General features: G+C 36.8%; 1 protein-coding gene across 1 annotated transcript; it reads left to right on the top strand.

The window, feature by feature from the left end:
- The first annotated feature begins 1,317 nt into the window (after window positions 1–1,317).
- rpf2 (ribosome production factor 2 homolog) lies at window positions 1,318–15,868 on the top strand. Its single transcript, XM_030129304.1, has 10 exons — window positions 1,318–1,447; window positions 2,710–2,842; window positions 3,050–3,087; window positions 3,267–3,306; window positions 3,388–3,469; window positions 3,606–3,682; window positions 6,070–6,169; window positions 6,257–6,359; window positions 6,452–6,596; window positions 15,383–15,868. Exons 1-10 carry the CDS (start codon window positions 1,425–1,427, stop codon window positions 15,569–15,571), a joined length of 930 nt encoding a protein of 309 aa, XP_029985164.1. The 5' UTR covers window positions 1,318–1,424; the 3' UTR covers window positions 15,572–15,868.
- The last annotated feature ends 2,087 nt before the right edge of the window (window positions 15,869–17,955 follow it).

Here is a 17,955-nt window from a genome sequence, read left to right on the forward strand (position 1 = left end):
CACACACATCCATCGAACACATTATAATCTCTGTAATGATGTATTTAGTTCTAGTTAGCTGACAAACAGGAGTGGATGTACAGGCTTGTTTTTCTGTTCAGTTAATCATACATTTATCTGAAAAAGTCATGTTTTCTTCGTTTTCCTCTGTTTTAATATAGTGAGTTTTGAATTTACTTTAAAAATGTTATTTTTTATGAACACCCACATGGTCAGTAAATTAGAAATAGGGAAATACTTGTCTATATTTATTCACAGTTATGAATATTCAGTGAATAGTGGTCTACTTTGTAAATGTGGTTAATTTAATGGACAAAAACACCTTTTTCTTGATAGTAAAGCCAGATTGAAGCCCATGTTATGTCATTCTCTGGGTCAGACTGCCACCTGGTGGACACTGAGAAAACTGATCCTCCTCACAACAACAGTGGATTTCAGGTTAAAAAAAAAAAAAAAAAAAAAAAAAAAGGGGAGGGGGGGCAAAAGTGGCTCAAATGTTCTCTTTTCACTTATATGTGAGTCAGATCTGTTCTGTCCCTGATGGTATAAACAGCACAGAACACATGGAATCCAGTCTTTTCCGTTCCAGTCCAGGCCACATCCATACTTGGTCCTGAATCAGATGTAGACCAGACCTTGTCACTGCACAGTGCTTATGAATAATACACATTTGAGCGTAAAAGTAAGGGTCATCTTTTTCTTTAAGAGTTTTCTCTGTGTGTACTGTACTTTATTGACGGGAATTAACTGAACACTTGTGTCCTCACTATTTTCCTGCATGCATCATGTAGGTTGACCTGTCAGCGTCTAAAACTTGAAATAGTATTGAAAGTTGTTTGGTTTGTTGTGTCTTTATTTGTTCTTAGTAGGTCTATACTGTTCTCTAAGACAGGTCGCTCTTGGAAAAGGTATTTTGGTCTACATGATGATTTCACCAAAATAAAATAAAATAAAATAAAATAAAATAAAATAAAATAAAATAAAATTGAATGAAATGAAATGAAATTTAATTAATATGAACAACCAAACAAAAAGAGCAATATATCAAAATCTATATAATAATAATAATAATAATAATAATAATAATAATAATAATAATAATAATGTTCTAGCTTTAAACACTTTCACAATTTCACCAAAACAAAATAAAATAGAAAATAAATTAGTGTAGAGCAATATATCAAGATCTATTTATTTATTTATTATTTATTTATTTATAAACAACACACCTTCGTTGACGTAAACACATTGCAGCTTTAACACTAGATGGCGCCAAAGCGGGACTAAACCTCCACTGTGACACCAACGAAGAAGAAGACGCACCAATGTTGTTTTCCGGCATTTTACTTCACGTGGACGCACTGCGGCGTGCGGACGGCTAACAGCTAACAGCTAACAGGAGAGGAGGAAGAAGAGCCCAAAACATGACGCAGTTAGACGGTGTAGTGTAAGTTTAATCTTTTACATTTTACAGGAGACTGTCTGTGCTTTTGTTCTGTTTTATTTCCCAAATTAAGGAGTTCTACGTTCGTGAAACCCAACTTTAAGAACACAGTTAGCATAGCATCCCATCTGACACAGATAGTATGAACTCAACAGAAACATAAAATTCCTGTTTTGTTGTTTGAACTAGAAATTACAAAGCATGTGTTTGGTCGGAAAGTTTAGATATAATGTCTGTCTGGGTAAATGTCAGGTAACAAAGTAATAGAAAATGCAAAACATTACAGTACATCTTTAAAATTAGTGGTATGTAGGGATATGTATCGGGCTTTTTTGTTTGTTTGTTTGTTGTTTTGCTGGTGCATTGATAAAGTAATGTTAACATATTTACTCTAGACCATTTGGTAAATGTACGTGTTCTAGCTTTAAACATTTCTCAGCTCCTGAAGATGCAACAGTAGAAACACTGCACTTTTCCTGCTTTGAGACCTGTATTATTATCATCCTCTGTTCACTTTGGTCTTTTTAAAACGTTCGTATGTTTGTGATGGACAGTGTCAAGGTCAAATTTGACAATGTCAAAGTTGAAATTAATGTGAAATGAAATTAATGTGTCATTACTGTTTCAGTTCAATTCAACTTTATTTATAGAGCACATTTCATGCACAAGGCAGACTCAATGTACACAACAGGTATATAACATATAAACATAGTTAAAAAAAACATGTAGTTGGATGTGAAAACAAACAACAGTCAAATACACAGTAGAGGAAGGGAATAGATTAATGTCCTGGGCATCCCCTGTCCTTAGACCCTCCTTCTCAGCTTGGAAAAACTCCAAAAACCCAGTGGGAAAAGAGAAACCCAGGGGAGAACCCCAGTGAAGGACAGATCCACTCCCATGGACAGACAGGCTGTAGATGCACCAGGACTGATGGACGTCCATTTGCAGATGTAGTTCCAGTCTGTAAAGATGCAGTAGGGTGGGGGCACATAAGGGGGTCCATCCAGTCAGATGAGACAGGTGAGGGTGAGGAGGTCCGTCCAGACTAGGTACCAGTCAGAAACAAATTATTTATGTGGTTTCAATGTTTGAGATCTGACAACACTGCGTTATTTGTGTTTGATCAGCGGTCATTTTGTACAAGTAAATACTTTAAGTGACTACATACCTACAGTAAGCGCTGTTATTAAACAAGTGTCAGAAAAGGGATGTTTTTTTGGTATTTATATCCCATTTCACTCTGTGTTTATATGGATTCTCAGAAAACCCAAAACAAAGCGCTCCAAGCGCTTTTTGGAAAGCAGAGCACCCAAGCTGACTGAGAATGTGAAGACTGCGATGATAATGAAAGGGGGCAACACAAGTCAAACCGTCACCCAGGCCCTGAAGGACATAGTAAGTACAGAGTACAGTCTGGGTTTGATTGGAATGAGAGCCTGCTCAAATGGAGAACACTTAATTAGATTTTGATACATAATGTTATGGGTCAAACAATGTAATGTCCTCAGGTTTACTTTTTACATTCTTAAGTGAATCCTAAAGTTACTTTTGCTGTATTTATTGTTTGTTGTTAATTGTGACTCTTAAATCTGTGTCCTGTAGTATTCCCTGAAGAAACCCAATGCTGTTCTTTACAAAAAGTAAGTTCTTTTACGGAGTTTTAATCTAATTAAACCATTTTAAGTGCCTAGTGTATCATGAATATTGGATATCATATATATTGCAGAGTTTATCCCTGTGTATACCTGGTTTAAAGGAAGTGTGTGTTGGACATGTGGTGAGCTGTCCACTGTGAATGACATCTGTGTTTGCTGTTTAGGAAGAACATAACCCGACCGTTTGAGGACTCGACATCACTGGTAGGTTTAATGCATGCATGTTTCATCCCCTATAACTGTATTTGTGAGAGATCATCAATAATCATTTGTACTCTCCATCAGGAATTTTTCTCCAAGAAAAGTGACTGCTCTTTGTTCCTGTTTGGCTCACACAACAAGAAGAGACCCAATAACCTCATATTTGGTACATTTTTCCCCACGCACGATCACTTTGCTTTCATAACTAAGACACTGTTTCAGTCCATTAACTTCAGAAAAAGCTCATCTATGTGGATGAAAGTGAACAGTGTAGTGTGTGTTTACCTTTGGTTTGTTTGTAGGACGTCTGTTTGACTTCCATGTGCTCGACATGATTGAACTGGGAATTGAGAAGTATGTCTCACTGAGCGAGATCAAGGTAAAAGCTGCTCTTCTTCTGTTTGTTTGTCCATGAAGGGTCAGATGATGATGACATGCACTAATGAAGGAAATATGAATGTTTTGCTACCATTTTTCTTTGGGGGTGGGTCATAATGAGCATTCTGTTTGTGTGGCATTAATATGTTTCTTTCTTGGCCTCTAGAGAAAATATTATTTTTAAGTCCTATATACCTGGTGTTGTTATTTTAACCCAGTGTTTTCCTGGGACTCGCTTTCCTACTAATTTTTAAAGTTTTTAGAAACATAGAAATCTTTCATTTGATGATAGTGCTTTAATCGGTAAAATAATGTAATTTCTCAAACTCATCACTTTTAAATGAAGTTACATTTATAGCAAAATGAAATTATATTGATTGCATACCAGTGAGAAGGTTATTGTTTAACGTAGAGCTGACAGTAGCACCTGATGAAAAGTAAACCATGTTTACTATAGGGGCTGGCCAAGGGAAGGTTAACATTTAGATCAAAAAATACATTTAAAATCACCTTTTGAAGACTTTTATGTTTTGAAAGTACATTACTGTGATCCTCTTCTATTGGACCTATATTACACTTAAAATAAATTTTAAGGTCAATTAAAAAAACTTTATGCTACTCTTTTTACAGTTGTTACAAATACCTAATAGACTGAGACAAATACAAGTTAAAATGTATTAAATTAGTTTATTAAGGTATTTGACCTCATAGATATTATGTATGCAATGTATTTACTAATAAAAATGCTGAATAAATAATTGAAACTTGTAATTACTCTCCTTTGTCCATCTGTTACCCAAACACTTAGCAAAACTCTTGCTATTTCATGTCCGTATTTAGTGAAAAAACACAAACTGTTTACTGTTTTACAAAATAGACCCCTAGAGACCAACAGTAAAGATTTCACAGTTTTATGAAAATTGGAGTTGCACTTTAAGGCAGGTTTTATAAAGTGGTCAAAAACTGATGTTAATTTTCTTTCTGTCTCTTACTGAGGGGTTTTTACTATTTTTAAGCCAAATTAAGCAACATTTTTTTCAGTCGAACATCTAAAAGTGCTCATTATTCCCTGCAAAATGAGGTATCATTCATCTTTCTACCATAAATAGATGTGAAAGGGCAGACACAAATGGAGTAAGGCTGTCCATCTGTTACCACTTTGCCAGCCCCTATAACATATATATATGTGTGTGTGTGTATGTATGTATGTAATATTTATTTGTAATATGTAATATTTAGTGTTGCCCCCCTTGGCAGCAGTCACAGCAGCACATCTTTCTGGCATTGTGTGGATGTATTTTCTGAGAGTTTCAACCCCAGTGTCATTCCACGCCCTCAGAAACTCATTTGCTTGTTTTAAACTCTCCTGTTTTACTGTTTTACTGTACAGTGTCCTTGAGTGCCAAGAAAGGCGCCTATAAATAAAATGTATTATTATTACTATTATTATTCCAGAGAGTTTCCTTAGATTGTTGCCAAGGGGGGCCACACTAAATATTAGAGTAAAATGTAAAAAAAACAAAACAAAACACTGGACTGATAAGTTTGTAGGTGAAATATTCTCAGTACCTTTGCCTTTATCTTTTAGTGGCAAAAAAGAGAAATTCAGGCTCTGGGAACAAATAAACCACCAGTTTCTTTAAATCTGACAAGTGTTCTAATATTTTTGCACACCACTGTATGTAAGTCTCTCCATGTAGTGAATTTCTTTCACAATATCTCTCCAATTATTTAGAGTAGGGGGGTCCTCTAGGGGGGTTTCTCTGTACACCATTTTCATGTGATGGCGTTTTTAGATGCTACCAAGAGGATTTTAATCAAATATTTATCCTTACTTGGTCTGTCTTTGCCTGTTAAATGACCCAAATATAACACAGAACATGCCCTTTGTAGTTCGTATCCCAATATTTTTCCACATTCTTCACTGATATTATTCCAGTATTGGGATAGTTTTGTACACTGCCTAAATACATGTGCATGACCCACATCCTGTTCACCACTCAACCTCCAGCAGGGTTTAGGGCATGATAGTGAAGCCTTTTGGATCATTCTTTAGTGTTATAAAAAATCTCATTATGTTTTTTCTAATAAAATATTTTCTAATTTCTGGAATTGGATGTAGTCACTTGAGTTTCACATGTTTCATCCCATGTATCATCACTTAATTCTACCAACAGTATATTTATTTCTAATATACAGAGTCGAAGTTTTTCTGTTAGACACCAGTCCCTGATACAGTTTGGATGTCACTTTTCCTCCTTTGTTCTTATACGCTTTTCCCACAGTTTCAGTGATCTGGTTTATTTCATCTGAGTGGTCTTGTTATCCATTCTTGACAGAACATGACGCTGACATACAGGGACTTTGGTTCTATTTTTTCTTTTGCAGACCAGCAAATGTCCTGAAGGAACCAAACCGATGCTTGTGTTTGCAGGCGAAGCTTTTGACGTAGACAACGATCTCAAACGTCTGAAGAGTCTGCTCCTAGGTACAGTCCAGAGGCGGTCAGTGAGGTTTTCATTTGGATACCACATTGGTGGACTTCTTTCAGGGTTTCCTTTGCTGTGTGTTTTAGACTTTTTCAGAGGTCCCACGGTGCCTGCGGTGCGTCTGGCAGGTTTAGAACACATTCTGCACTTCACTGCCTTGGATGGAAAGATCTACATGCGCAGCTACAGGTCTGTGTGGACACTGGATGTTCAGTTAGTTTCAAGTAATAAACTTAGATGTGTTTCTCTGCAGAAGAAGAATTAATACCGTATAATTGCAGATGTCTGTTGAAGAAGTCGGGCTGCAGGACGCCACGCATCGAGCTGGAGGAGATCGGGCCGTCATTTGACTTTGTCATGAGAAGAACACACTTGGCCTCAGACGACTTGTACAAGTTGGCCCACAGACAGCCCAAAGCTCTGAAGGTAAACGTCAGCTGGAACACAGTCAGGCACTCTGTCGCTTTTCTGCCAGTGGTGTCAGATCAACACAACACACCTGGGCTGGATTATTTTATTGGAGCACGTTGCTCTTTCACTGCAGGTTCATGCCATTTCAGTGCATCTGACTGTTATAGTAATGCACAGTTAAAACTTAGCACTTTTAGTGCTAGATTTAGCAACTTTTCAGACTACCCTAGCAACTTGTATTTTATTTTTCAAAAAGCACCTACCAACAAATTTAGCTACGTTCAAAATTTATTGAGAAGCTTTTAGCAACTTTTGTAAAGTGACTCAAACACTAAAACACACATTTTTCCTCTAAATGACACCAAATGGTTTCCTGTGTCCCAGTCATATAAACCCACGGTCTGTCTGTAGATGGAAAAGTCAGTGTTTCACACTTTTGAGTTTCCATTACATGGTACCAGCTTGACTCGACTTGGCCTTTTTGTGTTTCCATTACGAAGAAGGACCTGGAATCTGGTACCTGGTACTAGTTAGCTTACTGGCCGACACGCCGTAAGCTATTGTCGTCATGCAGCGTCTGGCAGCGTCATCTGTCATCGTCGTCATGCGGTGTCTGTCGTCCGTTACAAAAATTTCAATCATTTTCTTCTCTGAAACTACGATTCCCATTGACTTCAAACTTGGTATACAGCTTCTTTATGATGATGTCAACAAAAGTTAGTGAAATTATTCGGATCCGATTCTGGATTTGGTGCGACTTTGAAAAATTTCCCCATTATAAGTGATAGGAAGTGGATCGATGCAGTAACTCAGTAAATATAAATGATATCCAGTGTAAATTTCTACAGTCTAGTCCCGATGGGGAGATGACCAAAACATAATGACCACATGCTGATCAGGATCTTCTTCTGGATCTGGAACTGACGGAAAATTTAACATGGGCTCTTATGGGGAAAAAATTTCCATCGTCCTCTTCTCCGAAACTCCAGTTCTGATTGACTTCAGACTTGGTATACAGCTTCTGTATGATGATGTCAACACAAGGTATTGAAATTATTTCAATCCGGATCTGATTCTGGATTTAGTGCGACTTTGAAAAATTTTCCCATTATAAGAGATAGGAAGTGGATTGATCCAATAAATCAGTATCAATGATATCAAGTTGGAATTTGAATTTTTTACAGATCTGATTGGAATATGACCAAAACATGGGCTATTTCTGTAATAGAATAAATACACAGAACTGGGTGAGAATAAATGGCATCTGGATACATTTCCCAAAGCTTTGAATTTAGCCGGTAAGCTACAGGACCATTGGTCCTATTTTTTGATATCACCTCCGCCGAGGTTCCAAGACTGGGGAACAGATACTAAAACATGACGTGTAACCACTGCAGACCACTGATTGGTAAGAGAGTTGTTTCTGTGACCCACCGTTTTACAAAAAACAGATGTGGAAGTTTACAATAAATGTAGCGGTAGGTTAATCCACATGATGACAGCCCACAAAACTACACCAGGAGATTCAGTCTTTGGTGGCCGACGTAAAAATTCAGCATGAGTTTGACAAGACGATACACAATGAGCAAGTTTATTAGCAACTCTCTGAGCAGATGACACGGAAGTAATGCACCGCATCACTATGACGTCCAGGTACTGTAAAGTCGGTAGTATCCTGTAATGGAAACGGTCTCCAGGAATAGGACCTGGTACCCGAGTCGAGTTGAGCTGGTTCCATGTTGTGGAAACGCAGCATTAGACACTTAGTTGGTATATTTAGTGATTTTTCAGATGCCTCTAGAGACTCTTTATCCAAAAAGCCTCTAGTGACAAAACTATCCCCTTTTTCTGGTGTTACTGGAGCGTTTTGGAGACTCTGATGTGACTCTGACATTTTGGAGACTCTGACGTGAAAACACGTTTGTTCAAAACAATTGAATTGAATTAAAAAATCTTTAATGTCCCCGAAGGGCAGTTTGATTTGCAACAGAAGTGTACATATCTCACATATCACCAAAACAATCAATCTCTCATAATACAATAAATACAGTAAATAAATACAATAAATACAGTAAATAAGTCCTCATAGTTAATGGTGCATTGTTCCCAACAAGCTCGCCTACAGACTATTTAAGAACTGAACGGCAGATGCGACAAATGATTTGAGATATCGGTTTGATTTGGCTCTGCAACAAATCACTGAATATAAATCAGTCCCATTGACACTTTTCTCTATTGTCTCTTTTTGGTCCATTTCAATTGTTAATGTAGACTGAAAATTACAAATGTTCTGGTTAAAAATGTTCATGTTTTACTGTGACTTGTCGTGGACCTTAAGGCTAAAAACCAAACTAAAGCGAAGAAAATGGGTCCGATCAAGAGAAAGTGAACATCAACATGAAAAAGTAAATTTGCACATGATTTATCCAGTGGGCTCATTTTGTAGCTAAAGATCTCTATTTTATGGAAGTGTTATCCTTTTTAAAATACCACTTGTAGAAAAAAAAGTTACAACCGATTGTATCAGTTGTACTTTTGACACCACAACCATTGCTCGAATTTGACACTAAAAATTATATCTAAAAAATTTCAAAATGTATTCAGTCTATGATTATATAGATGATTGTTAAGTTTCAAGTATTAGATTTTCATTATTTTGTGAATATTATTGATATTTATGAGTTTGAACATTTGAGTTGCTTAAAAGCCCCTGTCCACATGTTCCCATGAAAATACCAATTTTTAATTTTCAAGTTACTTATAATTCAAATATTAGAGTGAAACTTTCCAAAAGTAATGATCTTTTGATACATTTTGTTTGATGCATACACTGGTAAAGAGTCGTCCACGTTACTATGGCAACCTGTCCACATCTTACCACATTCTTATATCAATAAAACAGAGAATTGTTAATATTTTAGTCCAAAATTTATTTTCAGCATAGCTGAACATAATATCTAGAAGGTTTTGTTCTACTTCATATCAATTTCTGTCGAGAACCGCATGTTTTGAATGTTTGCGTAAAGCTTAAAAAATTGATGTTCGTTTCAAGTCCATGTATAAATGGGCATTAATTTGACATTTTTCACCTAAAAATTTTATCTCCCCCAGTTTTGTTCTACTTAATGTTAAAGTGCTTCTAAATACCTACTCAAATACATCTAATACGTGCACATAAGTTACTCTGCTTACATGACAGAGACTGTTGAACATCAAATGTGTCCACGTTTTAACGCTTGATTGGACCCTAATGAGAAAAACTAAACAAATAAATAATAAATAACCTCAGTAACTCCTCCAGTGTCTCTTTTGGGTCACTTTAGCCGGTCCCCAAGCCCAGATAAAGGAGAACGGTTGGAATGGGGACATTAAATAAAACTAGAATAGACAGAGTATAGTTTATTTGGAGTTCTAAACATATTTAGGGTGTTTTTATTCTCACTTTTTGTCTCTAATACTAGTATTCTTCTCTCCTACATCATGCATTACAATACCTGCACATCTCCAATTACTTAAATTAGATGATGACGTCATTTAGCAACTTCTAGCGACTTTTAAAACAAACAGTAGCTACTTTCCTTACTGGGGAATTGGAAACGCTGACTCTGCAGCGTAAACTGTGGTGACTTTACTGTCAATGCAACTTCACCTGTGAGTGATGCAGCCGTGGAGGACGATGACATTTAAAACTCGGAGTTAGAATTTCTGAAATAAAGTTTAGATTAAAGTTTGGTTTTTCTTCAGTTATATTTTTAGTTTTTTTTTTTTTTTAACTTGTCTTGCCCAGCATCCTAACAGCAGAATGGTAGTCTGGCTGCCTTATTTATTTATTATTTATTTATTTATTATTACGATCCCCATTAGCTGATGCAGGACATCAACTACTCTCCCTGGGGTCCTCCCATTCCAAACAGACATACAGGATCCATTTACAAGCATAAAAACAATGTGATTCACCCTTATATTTCCTCCTTAAGAACACTCAACAATCAAACAAAACAACATTAACGATAATAATACTGCAAGCTCAGTATTTAGCAGGATCAAATTAAAAAACAGAAAAAACAAACAAGCCTTTTGGTGCTGAACACATTTGCTTTGCCACGGGTAACTTCATAAAGTATATGAAGCTCCCCTTGATATTCTACTGTGTTTATTATGAGTTTTGTTGAACCACATTTTGATGCCGGACCTGACATGGGGGGCAAGAGAGAAGAAGGTGGCGAAGACCCTCACAAGAAAGTATCAACTGTACAAACAGTAACGACCATGGTGATAATTATAATGGAAACTAGAAGCACTCGGAGAGCGCAGACCTCCGCCAAGGCTGATCAGTGGCCCCCCCCGTGGGCCCCCCCCACCCCCGATCACCACCAAAATTTAATCATTTCTTCCTTATCCCATTTCCAACAAACCCTGAAAATTTCATCCAAATCTGTCCATAACTTTTTGAGTTATGTTGCACACTAACGGAGAGACAAACAAACAGACAGACAGACAAACAAACCCTGGCAAAAACATAACCTCCTTGGCGGAGGTAACAGTAACTACAGCCAGAACTGAGTAAACTGGGCAGAAGAGAGAGAGAAAAAAAAAAACAAAACTACAAAAAAATAAAATACATAAGACCTATTAAATGATGAATATAAGAAAAGAAAGCATGAACAGAATATCATATACCACGTTCGCCCAAATAATGACAGTAACATTTTACATTTCCTGCTGGTTGGACATTGGCATGACCCACATCTCACACACAGGTGCGATAATTTGGGACTGACCAATCTGTGATCTGCATCATGTTTAGTGTGGGTTTTGGCTCGCTCTGAAAGCTACAAAGGTGGGACTAAAAATAGTCTGTGTTATACCTTTGGTGGTCTGTGCTCTCACACAGTGCAAATACCACATACATCAAGGCTGAGGTGAATTGAGAATATGTCTGAATTCTGTATATTTACTGATTTGACCATTTAATTGGGCAAACAAAAGTAACAAGAACAGCACTCAGAGAGCGCAGACCTCCGCCAAGACAGATCTGTGCCAGTATCAACATTTCCTGAAAATTTCATGAAAATCCCTCCATTACTTTTTTAGTTATCTTACTAACAAACAAACAAACACGCACGCACGCACGCACACAAACACACAAAGCAAAGTGATCACAATACCACCTAGCGGAGGTAAAAATGTAAGTTTGATCAGCAGTATGTAATGTGTAAGTTTGTCCTCGAGGTGGCGCCAGAGGGCAGCTACAGTCCAGTTCATATAATCGAAGAGCTTCAGCTCAGTTCCACATGTTCTTTACCAGTGTGTCAGACAGAGTTTAATGACATCGAGACAATAGTAAGGGTCATCTAAAAGGACAGACACACCTGCTCTGCAAAGGTGGAAGGAAAACTCTGAATCTTTTTCCTCCAACAACTGTTCTCCTAGAATTGCTTTTACTGGCCAGTGTGATAGTGTTTGTTTCAACTGAATGGAGAAGGTTCAAGGCAAAAGTTATGGAACAATTACAGGATTACTTTGTAAAGTATAGGAGGATCTATTTGCAGAAACAGAGCCTAATATTTATAATTATTAGGACAGTAAGTTGGTTTAGAAAATATATTCAGTTAATCACACAATTTGCTGTAATAGTCATTATTAACCCATAAACACTCAAACATTCACCACTGACCAAAAACACCCACTGATCTGATATGTTTGTTTGTTTATTTCATACATGCAAAGAAACCAAATAAAACACAATAACATTTAAATGAACAAAATCTGTTATCAAGTACAATCAAGTCTAAATTTGCATGGTCAAAAAGGAGTAGGATGAAGTATAAACTTATTTAATCCTACCCCTCAAATACTTTTACATCAAATACGTTTACATCTTTGTAACTTAATTCATTAATCAAACAATAAGTTTTTCTTAATTTAGCACTCATGTTTATTACCTGTTAATCCACTAATTCTATCAATCCATCTAAGTAATTGGTGTAAAATACAGTTCTTCATCTTTTCATGGTCATCAGATATGACCCATTTGGACGTTCAGAGGCTCCGTAGTTACCGTGGAAACGCCGTCATCTTCTGCCTTTTTGTCCTCATCTCTTCTGAGCTACGCCATGTCGTCGATCTTGGCGTCATGTGCGTCACAATAAGTGTTCATGTGAAACACAACAGCGGAACCAATGTTTAGCAGCGAAATTAAGGAAACAAAGCTTTATTTCAGGAAAATTATATTTGAATATTTTTTTTAATCAAGTTGATTTGATGGAGCAGAATTCACAGAGATTAGTAGAATCATTGATTGTTGTTTCAAATCTTTTCTTTTTTTTTTTTTTTTTTATACTTCTTTTAGTAAAACCTTCAAGGCCACATGTTGCACAGATACACAGAAATCTGAACAGAACCCAGGCCTGTCATAGTGAAATTATTTCAGAACCATCAAGGTCATTCATGTTAAATATCATCTTAGAAGGCACGTCTTCTAATATGCATTAATACTTGGGTGTCAAACTCACTTCAATTCAGGGGTCACATGCAGCCTAATATTTTATAAAGTGGGCCGGACCAGTAAAATAATAGAAATAATAGGATAAGAACTTATAAATAATGACAACTCCAAAGTTTTCTCTGTTTTTGAGTGAAAAAAAAGGCAAATTCTATAATGACAATGTTTACATCTACGAACTGTACTTGAACATATCGTGAACAAATATGAACAACCTGAAAAATCTTCAAAAAAAAAAAAAAAAAGGTGCAATTCGTTTATAATTTATACACATGCATTATAACTTACAGATCACAGTGGATCTACAAATACACAAAACATTTAGTAACAGGCAGAATATTGGTCTGTCAGTGGGATGGTCACCAGGGCCACAGCTAAAGGAGACTGTGAGGTGCCACGCAGGCACACTACTGTTGGACAAACTACACTTTCAGTCACTGGAACTGAATATTGGAACAGTTTACCACTGAACATAAGAGACTCACAATCATATGCCTCCTTCAAATCACAACTTAAACATTGGATGAAGGGAAACCAAGCCTGTGACCATCAGTAGATCGTCCTCAGTGTTCTGTGTGTTTTTATGATGTTTTGCATTTTTGTCAACTGTCTTTTTATGACGTCTTTTACGACGTTTTGCCTTTTTGTCAACTGTCTTTCTTGTCACCTGCCTAGGGACTACAGATGGAAATTAGCACTGCTGCTACAATCTGGCATATTTACAGCTGCAATTGTTGTAGATGTTCATTAATATGCATTGTCCCAAATAAATAAATACATACATACATACATACATACATAAATAATAGACTACATTTCAGGTTGTTCACATTTTTTGTAAAAGGCTAGTTTTAAATGTAAACATCTTTGTGTAATTTAACTTTTTTTTTAAACTGAAACAAAGAGAAACATTTGCAGTTTTCATTATTTACAGGTTATTATGATAGTATTTTACTGGTCTGACCCACTTTAGATTGAATTGACCTAAAATGATTTTAATATCCTTGATTTTTAATATATTTAGTGTAATTTTTACATTTCACAAATTCATCCCATGGGCCGGATTGGACCCTGTGGTGGGCCGGTTTTGGCCCCCGGGCCGCGTGTTTGACACCTGTGCATTAATACAAATAGTTCAAAAACTTCCAAAATTGGCAAAATAGTCCAGCAAATACAGCGTTAGAGTCACTGAGACAGACTGGTCTGTCTCCACGGTCAGGGTCGATGGAACTGGGTTTGGTGTCAGTGTTGTTTGGAAGTGTTTCAGTTCGCAGCTGTGATCACACACTCTGTTACTTTAGTTCAGACTGCAGCAGGACAGGCTGCTTCAACTAAACTCCAACTCTTGTAAATAATGCATTATGTGTAAACACTGCAGCACTATTGGTTTAATACATGAGCTACTGAAAACCTGTTTGATTGAAAACAAGACACCCCACACACACACACACACACACACACACACACACACACACACTAGGGATGTAACAATATGAAAATTTTATATCATGGTTATTGTGACCAAAATTATCACGGTTATCATTATTTTCGCGATATTATTGAAATTATGCTCAAAATGTTCAAAAGGTACTAATACACACCCTGAAATAATTTAACCAAGTTGTATTTAAAAAATAAATAAACAAAATAAAGTAATAGGCACGATGTACCTTCTGTTGCAGAAACATTCAAATATTAACCCTTAGTGGTCTGAGCCTATTTTGTCTGTTTTTCAGTCCTTTTGATTTGGCCTTTATATACTTTATAAACAAATGTTTACTATACCCATGTTTGGGGTCTTTTTTTTTCAGCACAACTTCATCTATATCATTTGGCCATTATTTTTTTTCACTTTAACCTACTATATCAACACAAAAGGACAAAAAAACCCAAAAAATATAAAATTCAATTTGAAAAAGTTATATACTTTATTGTATAAATAACACACAGATGCTTAACGAACCTTTTCAAAGACTTTAAAAGTGAATATTGGTTCCAAATATTAGGTATAGAAAATTAAAATTGTAATAAATTCAAACTATACTCAAATATTTGACATAAAAGCAGATCTTTACATAGGGTTTTTTCCCCTAAAAGTGCAGTAATCAGACGCGGTTATCATGATAATTAGAATCTAAATGGTTAAACTAACCATCTGCAATTTTACTGCAGTTTATCGTTATACTGGTAATAGTTACATCCCTAACACACACACACAAAATGAAGAACTCTTCCTACTGTTCTGTCATTTACTTGTCACTGATGTTCTTCCTGTTTCTGCCTGTGACTGTTACAGCCCAAGAAGAAGAAGAACATCTCCCATGATGCTTTTGGTACCAAGTTTGGCCGTGTGCACATGCAGAAGCAGGATCTGTCCAAACTGCAGACACGCAAGATGAAGGGCCTGAGGAAGAGGAAGGGAGGCGTGGACTCTACAGAGGATGAGGCAGCAGCGGCACCCAAACAAGTCAAAGTGGAGAGCTGAGGACCCAGGTCTGTGGAGCGGACCGATTCCACCGCCCGGCCTCGGACATGGTCCTGGACCCTGACGGTGGGCTTATCTGGACTGTGTTTACCGCAAAGGACTTGGTCAGTGAGCAGAGGAAGACATGACGCATCTGTTTTTCCATTTTCCTGTTGTGATTTCACTTTCATACAGGTCTTTGTCTTGACTCATAAAACAAAGACATAAGACAAACACAAACGTAAGTCTGGTCTAGTTGTTCAGACTTTGAGAATGGCAGTGGTCTTATGTGGTAATAAATGCAAACTCATTTTTTCAATATTTTCCTATGTTGACTCATGTGCTGCTTTAAAGATTTATGCTTAGCCCCCCCCACCCCCACACACACATAATGTTTTTTTTTTTTACTTTTTCTTATTTTACTACAAACCAAGGTTATAATAGTTTTGGATTTTTCATTCTAGTTTAGTTTTATTTAGTTTTGACTTTTTTTTCTAATTCAGTTAGTTTGAATTAGTTTTTAGAGCAGGTTTGCTAGTTTTAATCAGTTTCCATTATTTTCAAAATGCTCAGTTTTAGGTTAGTTTCAGTTTTTTCATCTCTTTTCTCTTCTCTGTCATATTCAAATAAATCCCAGACAGGACTCTGCTGCTTTCTCCCAACTTTAGTCTCCATGTTTACAGGTAGAGTGGGGACCAGAAGACGACTGGAAACCACAAGTGACAGACCCTTAAATATCATATGGTGCCAGCAGAGAAAATTGCTTGAGGGAAATAAATCAATTGCATATCAATCCAACACTGACAAAGATGAAAACTAAGGGAATTTTAGCCATAATTTTTATCTGTTTTAGTTAGTTTTGTAAACACACCATACAGTTTCAGTTAGTTGTCATTTTTTTCTTTAAATTATAGTTTTTATTTATTTCAGTTAACGAAAATGTTTTTACAGTTCTAGTTTTCGTCATTTCGTTAGTTTTCGTTAACGATAATAACCTTGGTAACTGATTCATAATATTTTTAAAGGTGTCCACAGAAGGGCCGTGTTTCTGAAGCCAGCATCTTGTGATAGCTTCCTTACTGGCTGCCATGAAGATGTGTAGTAAATAAGAATCATTTTTGTTTAAATTACCTATAGGAAGTCCAAGGTACAGTGAGGGAAAAGACAATAACCTCAAAGCCTAGAACTTTAAAGATTGTTTTGGACACTTCCTCCTAAAACGGCCTGATAACGGGACCAGACCAAAATATAAGAGCGTGGTTCACCATTATCCTACTGCACCCCCAGCATGGCAGAGGAGACCCCGTTTGTCTGGATTTTTGTTTAGGGGTTATGAATAAAAGTTCGGTTTATTAGAACCTGACTTTAATAAACGTTCCCCACCACTCAAAAACAGTTCTCATTGTTCTCATTGATTAGTTTTTGTGCAGATTCTCACATTTACCTGCTGAAGGAGAACGTTTCTTTGTTCTCAGCAAAAATCTCCCACTGGTAAAAGGGTTGGATGTAGCAGCAGGATGTGTGATGTCATCAAATGTTTTGTTGGCAGTCATGATGAAGTGTGAAACCTGAAGCCGTCAGAGAGCAAGGTTGAGAGAAGAAAACAGGAAACATCTCAAGAGGATTGTTTGTAGAAGTAAACACTGTTTATGAAGTTGGATATTAGGAATGTAAAGATTAAACGAATAGGTATTTACTGAGCATTACTGCAGCTTTTACAGGAACAGAGCAGAGCCAGCAAAGAACTCAGAAGTAAGAGAATATTTGCAAAAACTATAAAAACTAGAAGCACTCAGAGAGCCCAGACCTCCGCCAAGGCTGATCAGTGCCCCCCCCCCCCCCCCCCCCGTGGGCCCCCCCACCCCCGATCACCACCAAAATTTAATCATTTCTTCCTTATCCCATTTCCAACAAACCCTGAAAATTTCATCAAAATCTGTCCATAACTTTTTGAGTTATGTTGCACACTAACAGACAGACAAACAAACAAACCCTGGCAAAAACATAACCTCCTTGGCGGAGGTAATAAAAGGATGTGTTAAAAACAGGGTGTCTGCACAGGTCTGGAAAGTCTTAAAAAGTATGGAATTTTGAAATGCTGTTTTCCAGACCTTGAAAAGTTTAGAGTTTTGTGTGAAACTCTCGAAGTATGTAAAAAAAAGTTTCTCTCAGTTGGATTTTGGAGCATGTTCAAAGGCTCATAATCTTGTAAGATAAGAAATACATGAGGAAAGCGTGTAAAAAACTTTATGACACTAACTGTTCACCACAAGAATGATTCTAGTGAAACATTTGTGTGACATCTATGCACATTTGTGATTTTCATATGTTTTGAAACATTTGTCCAAAAAAAGAATGTTTCTACTGCACAAACAGGTACAATCTCAACCAACAAAGTAGGCACG

Source organism: Sphaeramia orbicularis, chromosome 24 (assembly GCF_902148855.1).
Source record: "Sphaeramia orbicularis chromosome 24, fSphaOr1.1, whole genome shotgun sequence".
NCBI classification, from domain to species: domain Eukaryota; kingdom Metazoa; phylum Chordata; class Actinopteri; order Kurtiformes; family Apogonidae; genus Sphaeramia; species Sphaeramia orbicularis.